This window comes from Dermacentor variabilis, chromosome 3 (genome assembly GCF_050947875.1).
Source record: "Dermacentor variabilis isolate Ectoservices chromosome 3, ASM5094787v1, whole genome shotgun sequence".
In the NCBI taxonomy this organism is placed as follows: Eukaryota; Metazoa; Arthropoda; class Arachnida; order Ixodida; family Ixodidae; genus Dermacentor; species Dermacentor variabilis.
The window spans coordinates 97,069,843-97,082,480 of record NC_134570.1 but is presented as its reverse complement, the minus strand read 5'-3'; the positions used below and the strand labels follow the sequence as shown (position 1 = coordinate 97,082,480).

Sequence of the window (12,638 nt, the reverse complement as noted above, 5' to 3'; positions counted from 1 at the left end):
CTAGCACAAGCTAATTTAAAAAGCACACTCATTTGATACTGTCCTTTGCTGAGATTGCAGAAATATGTTCTTACTCAAGAACAGATACATTGCTACTAGAAAAGAAAGGTACAGTTTGATATTAGGTACACTTGAAAATCCTCAAGTAGTCTTTGTCCTTGAATTGCTTTAGTGAAACCAGGTGTCTAAATTATCCACTCTTTAGAAAACCAAGCGAGACAGAAGTTGACAGCAAAATGGAGACTTGAAATGATTAGCACTCGCCAAACAAGGCAAGGGAAGTTTCAGGCAAGAAACCATGTTTCAACAAGGGGACTTGCTCTCATCAGGGCAGAGCCCAACGAAGTTGTTGCCCTGGTGAAGACAAGTCCCGTTGTCGAAAAGTTGAATCCAGTATTTTCTCCAAGCTCGTCAAATTTTTGCACTGACAAAGAATCTCTTGTTCGAAGTGTTAGCTCCTGCCTGAGACATCCGTTGTTCCACCACTGCTGATTTCTCTAGGAAGGGCTTTCTGGGAAAACTGGGCAATAAATGAAGTGATATAGTGTAATTCTCCTAAGAAAATGATGCCGGTATTGGCTGGCAACCCTGCATAGTGAAACCTTAGTTTGTTCAGCAATTAGGCATGTCATGCACGCTACTTTGAGTATGTTGCTGATAGCTCAGTCCAGTCGGGACTCCCAGTCAAGACAAGCATCTAAGACCATGTGACTGCCTATGTGGAACTGCCAGTGTAGTGGGACCTCCGGTAACAGGCCAGTGTTGAGCTGCAATTCCCTCCATTGAGGCATAACTGAAATGTAGGCAGTGTGCAATGAGCTGCAAACAGACTGCCTCAGCACACCTTGCATGTGCACACAGTACGAGCTCATCAGGGCATATGATTTTACCTATTCCCAAGGACTATTGTTGCTAAAGGGACATTAAAGAGACACTAAGGGGAAAAATAAGCAGAGCTACATTAGTAAATTACCCTTCCACAACAACAAAAGAGCCACTCTTATCATGACAGGAAGTTTAGTATGCCAGAAAAGATGAAAAAGAAAAAAAATGATGCATGGCAGCACAGCCTAGGAGTCCCTGCACCAATCTTTTTCAGTGTGAATTTAAAGAAATGAAAGTATGGCCTTCATTTTTCTCTCCTAGTAATCAACCATGTGATTAATAAAAACACACTTTGAAAGATTACTGTATCGGTCTAAACTGATTCAGCGTTTCTCTTTATGGTCTCTTTAATGTGCATAAAGTGCCGCATCATTAGATTGTGGAGTTCTACTCACTGCAGATACAATCATAGATGATATATTTTTCATCTTTCTTAAATTGTAAGACACAAATTCATTCTGTTGCTTAAATGAAAAAGAAAAGCAAGTTTTCATTGTTATTATTATCTTTCATTCAGTGGCCCATTAATTGTCAATCCAGATGTAACATGCAGCAGGTGCAACTTGCAGCTGATTATAACTATCAGATTTTCATGTTTTCTTAATATTCATAAATGTTGACTATAGTGTACAAGTAAACATATAGCAGTTTTTTTTTGTGACCAAATGTATAACAGCCAAAACATACTTCGCTCCAAACTAGGACTTTTGTGAATTCAATGCAGATGACCCATCATCTGCATGAAGTAGAATGGCGGCATATATCAGCATGAGATGAACTGAGCTGGTGGGGTAAAGATTTCCCAGATTTTATAATTAAGCAATTTAAACAGATCAGCTTCAGAGCACATTATTTGTTATATATATTAGCAGAAGGCTATACAGCCCACACACCCAAAGTGATTCCAACGCAGCACGATCCTTCCGCTGTTTCTTGCAGTACAAGATCTTCGACGGTTCCACAAAGTATTGTGAGATTTTTCTGGTTCTTCAAGTATGCCTGAATGTGCTTTTTGTACAGTCCTCGGTCTATCTGTGCCCGTGGACCCTGTAAACAAGCAACAAAAATATACTAAAGCTGTAACTGTCTGATTTATAGAAGCCACACAATGTGTCATTTATTTGCCATTTATTGATCAAATGAACATATTACCCAGACTGCTGGTCCTTTTCTCTTGTTCAGAACCTTGTAGCTGATCCCTGACAAATCTAAAACAGCAAAAGCAATGTAAATGTTAGATTTAATTGCTGCACTTTTGACATTCAAAGCTAGACAGATACAAGTTCTACTCACGAAGCATGCACAGAGAAAGACAACATGGACTTAGGAAAGCATGAATAAACAACATGCTACTTCCAATAATTTAACTTATAGGAAGCAGGTAGCACTTCGTTTTCATCCTTTTCTGCATCTATGTCTTATACTCTTTATGTGCTTCACAAATATGGCTAGCAATACGATAGCAACAAGCTCAAGTAGCCCATTTTACATGCATACAAAATAAAGCTAGTAGGCAACAAATACAAGGAAATGAAAGACAGAAAATGAAAAACACGGTACGGCACCAACTCACCACATATCTTGCCACAAACTCCACCCAGTGCATCTATTTCCCTGATGAGATGACCTTTGCCAATACCACCAAAGGATGGATTGCAGGACATTTCTCCTGCAAAGGAAATTATCCGCAGAATAAGCTGCCTGCAAAAATGCTAGCTTCTATACCTTATCATTTCTTCCCACAAGCAAAATGTTCCACTTAACTGCGTCAATATCAAGGCAGACATAAGCGTACAGTACGCAGCATTCTGAAGGCCACTTTATGGGCAACAGGCGGTGCGAGAGCTCACGAACTCCTGCTCCATGATAAATAGCAGGATGAGAAATTAGATATCAGCGCAGATATATGCAACTTCTTTGTTTATTTTTCTGCTCAAGATTTGTGGGGCGTGGATGCCATGGGCGGTGTTGGATGCATATGTGTTCCCGTTGGTAGCACCACTAAAAGAAGCAGCACTACAACATGCATAACATTATTACACAACCTAAAGTAAGCTGGATGTCTGAGATGGCAAGAGCAGCATAGGCAGGTATGTGCACAGCAGAAGCATAATGTCGTGGATGTAAATTCTGACGGTAGGCAGACGCATTAGTAAGAAACCCATCAGCTTGTCCAGGCCAGTGCCTATGATGTCTCGATGCGAATGCAGCTTGTGGCTGAGGGGACAATGCCATGGGTGGGCTAGGTATCACCGCCTTCTGTCCATTCAACAACAACCATTTGTTTTAAATAAAACAAATATTACTTCATTCATGGTACCTGTCTGATCGTTTGTAATCGCTGTACCCGGTAAGACCGTTCTCTGGCCTTGATCGTGGCTGCAGTTTATTATTTCGCTCGTGTTTATTTGTGTCCCAAGCGAGTGCAACAAAGACAGCAGTACCAATAGTATCGAAGCGGTGGGTGAGCAGCAAAGTGTTGCAGCCCATCCGGGCAGACGCTGCCGCGGCTTCAGTGCCGGCATGCCCGCCGCCCACGACGATGACGTCGAACTGCCTCGTCGAGTCATTTGTGAATGACACTTGGGGCGCCTTGGACGATCTAGGAGCCAGGCGCAACGAGCACTTGACACCTGCATTCATTGAGCGCATAAAATGTATTAGTACGCGCAATTCACGTAAGTAGACGCACAGACGAGCAGCAAAGCACGATAACGCCTCCATGGGCTTGAGGGAAGGTAAACTGTGATGAAACACAAACGCGCGTTCTAGTTTAGTTCACTCGATCATTCACGTTCAAACTTAATAAGTCGGCACAACAGCGTACTTCAATTGTAACAACTACGGTGACGGTAACAGATGGACAGATACTTTGCTTTTTCAGCCGTGAAAATCAGGAAGCCTACGTCGTTCTTAGTGCCAGGTCATGCGATGAATTGCCAAAGAAATCAAGAGCCGGTGAATGGGGATTATGGAGTGCTTACCCGTCCTAAATATCGTCTGCATGATTGGTTTTGAATCCGGCAAAGACAACAACTAACTAATACATAAAAAATAACGCATCGGCATTGTCGTGAATCTTCTTACGCTACCTGGTGCTCGCAAATGCCTGTTAAACGATCAAGCTAAGTCATTATGGATATAACTACTGTTCACGCCCGACAAATAGCACGCGGCTTGAGCGGACGAAATGTATGTCGAACAGTGTTTGTGGGATGGCTTTCGTATGCCACCGTAAATGACGCACAAATAAAATAATATTTGTTACATTTCAAACAAAGACATAATTTAAATAATACTGTAAAACTGTTTTCGAGTAGGCTTCAAATAATTTATAGTTAAGTAATTGTAGTTTATGATTGTTTTTGCTGTTTTCTTTTTGATACACACTCACGCCTGTTGAAGCTAACAACAGATGGCGCAGCATTCGGTTTTAGTTCCTGTTCAGTTTTATGGAGAAGTGCGATGAATGCTGGTCCGCTGTCATGATCGAATCGTGGTGCAAAATGTCGTGGATTTTGACGATACTGTGTCGCCGAAGTGGACGTCAAGTGAAGTGAAAGTGGGAACTATCCCTGCGCAGACCCCGCTTGCGACGTGAACGCTGGTGAGTGCTCGAATTCATTCCTCTTCAGCCTCCGTGGGACAGGTGATCATCTCCCAGTGGATGCATAGCTCTCGTTCGAATACAACGACGAAATAGAACGGGACTTTTGAAAGAAAAAGATGCAGCGGTATTACTAGAATGAATTAGCTCTGTGGAGCGCGCCCAGTGTGAGAACGTTCTCACGCGGTCGTTCGCGTTCCTAAACTCGCGCGGTGGGATGAAGTCAGGAATGCGGAGGCAACAAACGCGCCTTGGCGTCCGTCATCACTGCGTTTAGCGACCGGCAAACTTGAATGACCGTCGGATTGAAGCGGAAAGAAAATAGAAAAGCGGCTGGTTTAATGATTTGTTGATGTCGCGGTTGACCGCTGCCTTGGCGGCAGTCTTATCTTACGTCGCTGTCACGAAGTGCGTCTGAAGAAGGCGGGTCGCGTGCGTCTCGGGAAGTAGATCTTCAGGTGTCTGTCGTTTCAAACAGCGGAGAAACCGCCTAAATAATGCCGTCTCACCGAAAATGCTATAACTAATCAGCGAATCCACTTTCACAGTGCCTCGCCTTTAAATGTAGGACTCCAGTGACTAAACTGCAAGTATACAGTGCGTGCACCGGAGAGTTTTGTGTTTGTGTTTGGTCGCGTGCGGAACCGAAACTGCAGTTTCTTGCGTCCCACGTCAGAACTGCAAGCAGCGTACCGCGCGCACTGCGTGTCTATTATAGACGCTTATTTAGATTCAGATTGCCACTAGTCGTCATATTCTCTGCGTGTTTTTTTTTAATAAAAACAAAAAGTAGTTTGAAGCGTCAACGCACGCGCTAACTTGTCAGCAGCAACAATGAATCGCGTATGCAGCAGAACTGGTCAGGTTAAAAGCGGGTCTTGTCCAAAACGAGTTCTTTTCAACTTGACAGACGAAGTGCTCGCCTTGCTGATGTCCGTTTCTTTTCTCTGTGGATTTACGGCATTCTTTTCTTTTTCCTGCTTCTTCTCCCGCGCTATCCTCGTCGCGTGAACTGGGCGCGCTACGCGGCAGCTCTTGTTCGTACTTTTTTTTTTTTTTTCCCGCTTCCAAAATCCGTCGCATATATTAGCTTTGTATGCGACGCACGCCGCCTCGAGTCGGTCGCTTCCGGAGAACTGCTCTTGTGTAATCGGCAGCTCGAATCATTGATCGTGCAGCCACCTTCGCTCCTAGTCTTGCCATATCGCGCCCGCGTGGTGCGTTGTACGTTGGTGCATATCGCAACTAGAAGGTTGTTTCAGGGTTGCCCGTGAACTATGCTCTAAAAGCGTGCCCCTATCGGACGGAAAGTAAATAAAACGGCCCACATGCTTCAATCTAAAGTGCCGCCTTTAGTTTGGCCAAGAGACAACCATGACCGTGCGATTGGTACTGCGCTCGATTCATAGGAGCATGATGGCATCGCGTGTTGCCAATGCAGTAATGAAAACCGGAGGCGAACGGAAAGTACCACGCGGCTTCCAGCTCTTCAAGACCGCAGAGTTCGAATGCCTTGAGTCCAGGGACAACTGTCCGCTGAACATGTTTCCCCCCTCCCTTTTTTTTTTTCTTGAACGCCGTGCAAGTAAATCAACAGAATCCATTAATATAATCGATTGATTAATATTAGATGGGTGTTTAGGGTGTTTACACCCTAGACACCCATGAGCGACATTTCATCTTATTATCCTTTGTTTTTTTTTAGCTTATATCTTGACTACACGTTTGTTGGTATTACTGAATCAGTTTTACACTTCAAGGAAAGAAATTGTGTTTTATGTCTGCGTCTATACAAACTTTGGTTACTTGTTTACTGTTCACCTGGTAATAGTGCGTATTCGTACCTGCAGCTATCGCAGAAACAAGGAATTTTACAGACGCTCTGTGTAAGTTGATTGTAACGAGAAGTGCAGGCTCAGAAGGTCACAGTGGCATTCTGATTGTGAACAAGAAATAAGTCATTAAAATAAATGTAGTCTCCGCGTTAGCGATTTAGGGTACGCAAGTGCCTTTCGTCTGCCTTGCGTGCCCAACTACCCCTAATTATCGAAAAACAACAACAAAATTCGGCGTGCATGGAGCGTGCCAGTTTTATTGGCTTCTGGAAACCATGTGGGTTCCAAACCTAAACTTGCAGCATCGAACCTCGCGCTTAGTACACAACTTCCGGAGGACGACACTGTGATAGGTTCATTAGGGAAATGGAGTAGGAAGAAAAGTCTGCATATAGGGCTTATTTTTCTGTTTTTGACGCAGGGGTTCTGAACTGAAAACTTAGCAAGCAGTTTGACGGCAGATTTTGTCCCTTGCTGTTATACAGGGTGTCCCAGCTAATTTTAGCCAGAGTTTAAAAATATGCGAATGCCACGTGGTTGGACAGAACCAAGGTGATGTTTATTTGCCTTCGCTTGGAGATACTCAAATTATATTTTTTTCATTCCGCCTAATTAGATACTTAGTCTTAACTAATCAACTTCTCGAGTGTTATAATTAGATGAAAAGTGTCAATTAGAAAATTGTTGAGTGACATGAAAAACTCCCGGTACAGCTTTCTCTTGCTCAATACGTGCTACATGAAAGTGTTTTTCCGAGCGTCAAAGATGCCCGCAAATGCACGCAAAATTGCCCCGCGACTGGCCGCTCGAGACACTTTGCGTCTATTCGCGGGCTATTCGACGGCAAGCAGTATTACCTTGGTTCTGTCCAGCTACGTGGCATTCGCATATTTTACAGCGAAAGCTGCGTATGGCTAACCTTTGTTGTAGTCGCACCGCTGGTGCGAGTTGTTGGGAACTCGGCGCTGACGCCCGTTGTTGCACCTGGGTCGCAAGCCCCAAGGGTAGCGTTGGCCTGGCGGCCTGGGGTACAACTGGAAGCATCCGAAGGTCCCGGCAAAGCATGAGTCGACTGGTAACAACAAAACAACTTGTTTATTCTAACATCGCAAAGAGTTGGCGGTCAGGTTGACCGAAGTAGAGAGACGGGAGTGCACTTTACTCAACAGAAGAAATCGGAGCCCTCCTTTGGCGTCCGGGGGCAGCTGCTTTTATACTCTCGCAGTTGAGGGCAAGAAGGAACCCCTCAATAGACGAGCACGTGACTGTGCCTGCTCGGGCACAATGGGATAAGGTGACGCATACTGTCGTGTCGCCGCCGGTCGGGCACAACGGGGAGGAGAAGGTGACGCATACTGTCGTGTCGCCGCCGGTCGGGCACAAAGGGGAGGAGAAGGTGACGCATACTGTCGTGTCGCCGCCGGTCGGGCACAATGGGGAGGAGAAGGTGGCTCACACTGTCGTGTCGCCGCCGGTCGGGCACAATGGGGAGAAGGTGACGCATACTGTCGTGTCGCCGCCTGTCAGACCCCCTCGCTTCACAGTTGTTGGGAGCTCCTCTCCCCGGCTGCCGCGCTTCGACAAGCGTGGGCACCAATATGCACATACACTCACACACGCACATGAAGACACGTGGCATCGGAACATGCCTGGACGCGCTTGGCGGGGAGGCGTAGCGGCGACGCCGAACGGGCCAAAATGTCTGCCGCTTTGTTGCAGCCGCGCCGGCTAAACCGCGCGTCGTAGGCGAAACGTAACACCTTCCGTAGTTTTTTCGGCGTCCGACAACGTAAACGGACTTGGCGATTTCTAACAAAGCCATACGGCGGCGCAGCTGTCAAAATGCGGCACAGATTAGAACGCTCGCCGAGAACAATAGCGTTACGTCACGGTTATCACAGTATATAAGCAGGAGAGGTATCGGCGCTAAAAATAGCTGCGTCATCGATGGGACGGACACGTATAGTTTGTACACCCGAAGAACAACTTGCGTACGAGGAGCGTCGGAGGGAACAACAACGAGAGTGTAAACGGCGTCGGCGCGAAACGCCCACTGACGAAGAACGTTCCCGCGATGCTGAACGAATAATGATCGCGAGCCCGGGCACCTCCGAACGAGCAGCAACGCCAGACTCGCAACGCAAAAAATGACAACCATTGCACTCTGTGAAGATGAAATGGCAGCGAAAGCACATTGCTTTTCGTTTGAGAGCTTTGACTGTCGTCAGCTTTGGCTGCCATTCCATGTTCACAGAGTGGAATGGCTGTCATTTTTTAAACTCTGGCTAAAATTAGCTGGGACACCATATACAATGGGCAGCTTTACGCTCTACGGAAACTATTACGTCTCTTGCAGGGCGTTAAGTCTACTTTCAGTGGAAGGGGGCCCTCATAGAGCACCAGTATACAGCGCGCACACTCATATATATATATATATATATATATATATATATATATATATATATATATATAATACAATACATATAATGCATATAATACAATACATATCATATACATAGACAATACGGCCTATGGTGTTCGGTCGCTAGCCTTTAACAGCTCAGCTAACGTTAGCTGGGGCACCCTATGTAATTCACGCGAAAAGCAAAAATAACGAGTTTGGGGACTGCTTAGACCACTATCTTTCGGATCAGGTTACTGTGCATTCAAAAGGTAGTCAAGTTCTTGAAGCACTAAAAATCAAGCACTTAGAAAAAAATTGGCATTTTGAAAACGTTTTCTCATAAATAACTCGGGACGTAAAAGGTTAAAGTTATGTGAACTCCAAGCAAATAAGTCTAGCTGGAACACAGAACGTGAGTTGCCTTGCTTCATTGACAACGTCAGGCGCTACAACAATGTATTTTACGGTTTTACACCTACTTACCTACAAAAGCGGACAAAGTGCATGCGTCCTTGGTATAACACAGCACTCGTAGCGCCCAACTAAGCGAATGAAAATTAACTCGTAGCCTAAAGAAACCATGATGAACCTCTACTAATTCACGAGCCGCTAGCTAGCTTCACGCTCAGGTGACTCATGAAACAGTATCCTGTGCCAAGAGTCTTAGCCAAAACAAGGGAGGTGACCGCCACGTGCAGTGCCTCGGGGAAGGGCATAAAGCAGTACGACAATATCTACTTTACTGTTTTTTGCTCATGCCACATCAAGCGATTAATCGCGGTTAAATCAGTAGTCGAAAAATTGGACAGTTAGAATTGCCCCGCAGAAGACACTGCTGGTAATAAAATCGCCTCCAGCACTTGTCGAATAGGTGCCGCAGTGCCATAGTAGACCTGCCGAGGGGGAGGGCAGGGCGGGCGAGACCCTCATTAAAAAATGAAGCCCCCCTCTCCCCTTGACTTTAAGCAGTGGTCTCTTGGGACTTGCATTACAACAATCGTCGCCATCATTTCTTGCGTGTACCTCCAGGTTTCACCGTTGTGTTGTCGTGCGAGGCGCGCAAAGCGTTGGTATACGCTATATATATGCATGCCGAGCATGAAATCCCCGGATGCGCAGTGTGACGAATATTTTCGTCGTGGGCCAGAAATACCCACAGTAGGGTGTAATATTGTTAAGAGGGCGCACTCATTGAGAATGTTAGGCCCCTTACGGCGTGAAATTCTTTAGTACTGTTCCTTTTGGGAAGGCTACGGAAACTATGACGAGCGTGGCTTTTCCGACCGGCATGCACGAGCGTTAAACAAAGCAAACACGCTGGAGAAGAATTGTTACTGCAGTGCGCCGAAAATGGCGCACGGGTGTAATACTTCTTTAAGTGAGCATGGAAGGCTGTAATCTATCGAAGTTATGCAGCTGGCGAGCGTGTACATTGACAGATTAAGATTGCGGAATTCATAAAGGTTGGTGTTTACAGTCGCCTGCATTGTACCTCCTCTGTTAAATCGTGCCCTCGTACGTGCGTGCAATTTCCAGTGTATACGTACGCGTCCTTCCTTTGACTTTTCGTTTGTTTGTTTGTTACTGCACTAGCCCGGCGCCAGCACGGCGGTGGCAGGGTAAGCACCCCCCCCCCCCCCCCACACACACACACACCCATATATATATCCTGCTGGCCAGGCGCGCCGATTACGTGTGCGCAGCTGGAACGGACGGCGGCCTGCAGCGCGCCGCGTCCGCTCACGCGAAATGCCACGAGAAGCGGGGAGCCCGGTCAATAGCAAAGCAATGAGCGGGGGTGTGCACGCCACCGGCGCGATGCAATGCGCCGATAGCCGTGCCAACAGTTTTAACCGCCGTCGCTTCCGGTGGCGAAACAAGCGCGAGCCATCGAGCGATCGCGAAGTGGCGAACGCCTCTGCCAAGAGGCGCACAACCGAGCGTGCCGCGCACGCATGCGCACTGTGTATTTATGTCAGCGAGTCCGCCGTCATTAGGAGAGGCGTTCGCCCGTTGGCCGGACGAACGTTTCCAAGTCTCGCCGTCCATGCCCGGGAGGAGGAAATCGCAAGTTGAGGCGATCGCTGCGCTTGGGTTCGTTTGTCGCAGTGGTGACTCAGTGGTTGTGGACAAGGTTATACGGTAATGAATCCATCAATCCGCCTATAAGTTCGAACAGGCTCGTCGGAGGATTAGCGGGCTCGGAAAAAAAGATAACTTCCGTAGGTCGACGTATCAAGCGGAAAGTCGAGAGCAAGGGGTATATTCTCCCGGCGTTTCCTGTGTATATTGGCTGGCGAGCCGGACCATGCACGCATAGCGTGGACCTTGCTCGACGGGGCGTCCTTGTCGAGAAAAAGAAATATAATAGCTTTGTAACCCCCATACCTAGTCAACCTACAAATCAACCTACATGAACATACCGGGATCGCATATAAGAAGGCCCCAGACACCATATACATGTGATTATTGGATGCGCAAGTTATTGGACCTATGTTTTAAGTAGTTGTGTCAAGTTTTCGAGGGCGATTGAGCTATAGATCTAGGCATATTTTATCACCGCCAACGTAACTACGAGGGCGATTCAGAAAGTCATTGCCCCTATTTTTTATCAGCCACAATAAGGTACATACAGGCAATTACAAATATGTGTACTGTTCTACGTACCTTAAACTATTTTTTTCCACATAGTCCATACACCGGTTCAGACCATTTGTCCCATCGCAGCACTAAATTTCGGATGCCCCTGTCGTCAGTCAGCGACGCACGCGGCATCCCCGAACGATCAGTGTCGTGCGAGTCCTCACGGCCTTTTGCGAACTCACGACACCACCAACTAACACTTCTCAAAGCGAGACACATTTCCCCATACGAGGGCTGCACTTCCCTGTGGATTTCGATGGGCGTTCGTCCCTTGCCCCACAGGAAACGAATCGCACTTCGTTGCTCGCACACCGTGCACGTGTGATGCACAACCGCCATCTTCAACAACTGACAGCAGCGCCGTGCCGTAGAGCTACTGGCAGGTAAGGCCGGGCCGGTCCAAGAAAGGTCCACCGCTGGGGATGGATATTGTTAGGATCAACCTGTCAAGTGTGAGAAGGGTTCAAGCGGGTGTCCCCATGGCGGCCTAATTGCCCTCTTCTCCGAAACAACGTCAAATCCTTATTTTTTCGCGAGCTGACACAAAGGGACGGACGAGGGAAGGAAAACCCGAAGGGCAGGGTCGACGGCAGAACCTGCTTCCGCAGGCTCCCCACGAAGACATCGACAACCAAAGGATCGCCAGGAGTTATTTGAGGCCGTTCCGGCCCCCGTGTTAATCAGGACCGCTCGAGACTTGGATGAGAGTCACCACTATGTACGAATATAGTGAATACAATCTTTTCTACTTTATTTTTCAACATCACAATGCCCGACTTCATCGTCGTTTCCTTATTCTTGCGGGGTAGACCCATCTCACCCGGTCGAGATCGTATCAGTATGTCGACTTCGCATTTAAAACCGTGATTTGGCTTTTAAAAAATAGCGCCAAAGACTTTCTGATTCGCCCTCGTGTATATACGCAGCCAAAGTGAGTGTTTCAGCGGCTGGTAGCACGTTTTTAATTTTGGTTAGCCTTTCCTCTATAAAGGAAGTAACGAATGCGCTCGGCACAGACTCTTGCTTGCACGACCCTTATAATTTACATATCTCTTTGTTATGTAAGAACATGGTTGCTCCACTGATACCTACTCTCTGAATAAAGCACAAATCAGTGGGTTATTTCTCCTTCGCTTCAGCCGTCCTCTCAGCTGGTAGCGATCTGGCGCCACTCTCGAAGTTTTCGTATAGTATACTATAGCATAGTATAGTATATAGTATAGTATAGTATAGTATAGTATAGTATAGTATAGTATAGTATAGT

At 46.6% G+C, this 12,638-nt stretch overlaps 1 protein-coding gene and 1 long non-coding RNA gene across 2 annotated transcripts in view; one reads left to right on the top strand and one right to left on the bottom strand.

The window, feature by feature from the left end:
* LOC142576066 (5-taurinomethyluridine-[tRNA] synthase subunit MTO1, mitochondrial) overlaps nucleotides 1-4,064 on the bottom strand; it is a 41,190-nt gene extending 37,126 nt beyond the window's left edge. The window contains exons 1-5 of the mRNA XM_075685998.1: nucleotides 3,870-4,064; nucleotides 3,330-3,518; nucleotides 2,459-2,554; nucleotides 2,038-2,093; nucleotides 1,779-1,932 (exon numbers count right to left, since the gene is read on the bottom strand). Coding sequence (XP_075542113.1) covers nucleotides 1,779-1,932; nucleotides 2,038-2,093; nucleotides 2,459-2,554; nucleotides 3,330-3,518; nucleotides 3,870-3,891 — 517 coding nt within the window. The 5' untranslated portion in view covers nucleotides 3,892-4,064. The remainder of the gene's footprint in view (nucleotides 1-1,778; nucleotides 1,933-2,037; nucleotides 2,094-2,458; nucleotides 2,555-3,329; nucleotides 3,519-3,869) is intronic.
* A 27-nt stretch (nucleotides 4,065-4,091) lies between these two features.
* LOC142576068 (uncharacterized) overlaps nucleotides 4,092-12,638 on the top strand; it is a 318,466-nt gene continuing 309,919 nt past the window's right edge. Inside the window, exon 1 of the long non-coding RNA XR_012826773.1 lies at nucleotides 4,092-4,492. This is a non-coding gene — a long non-coding RNA (uncharacterized LOC142576068). The remainder of the gene's footprint in view (nucleotides 4,493-12,638) is intronic.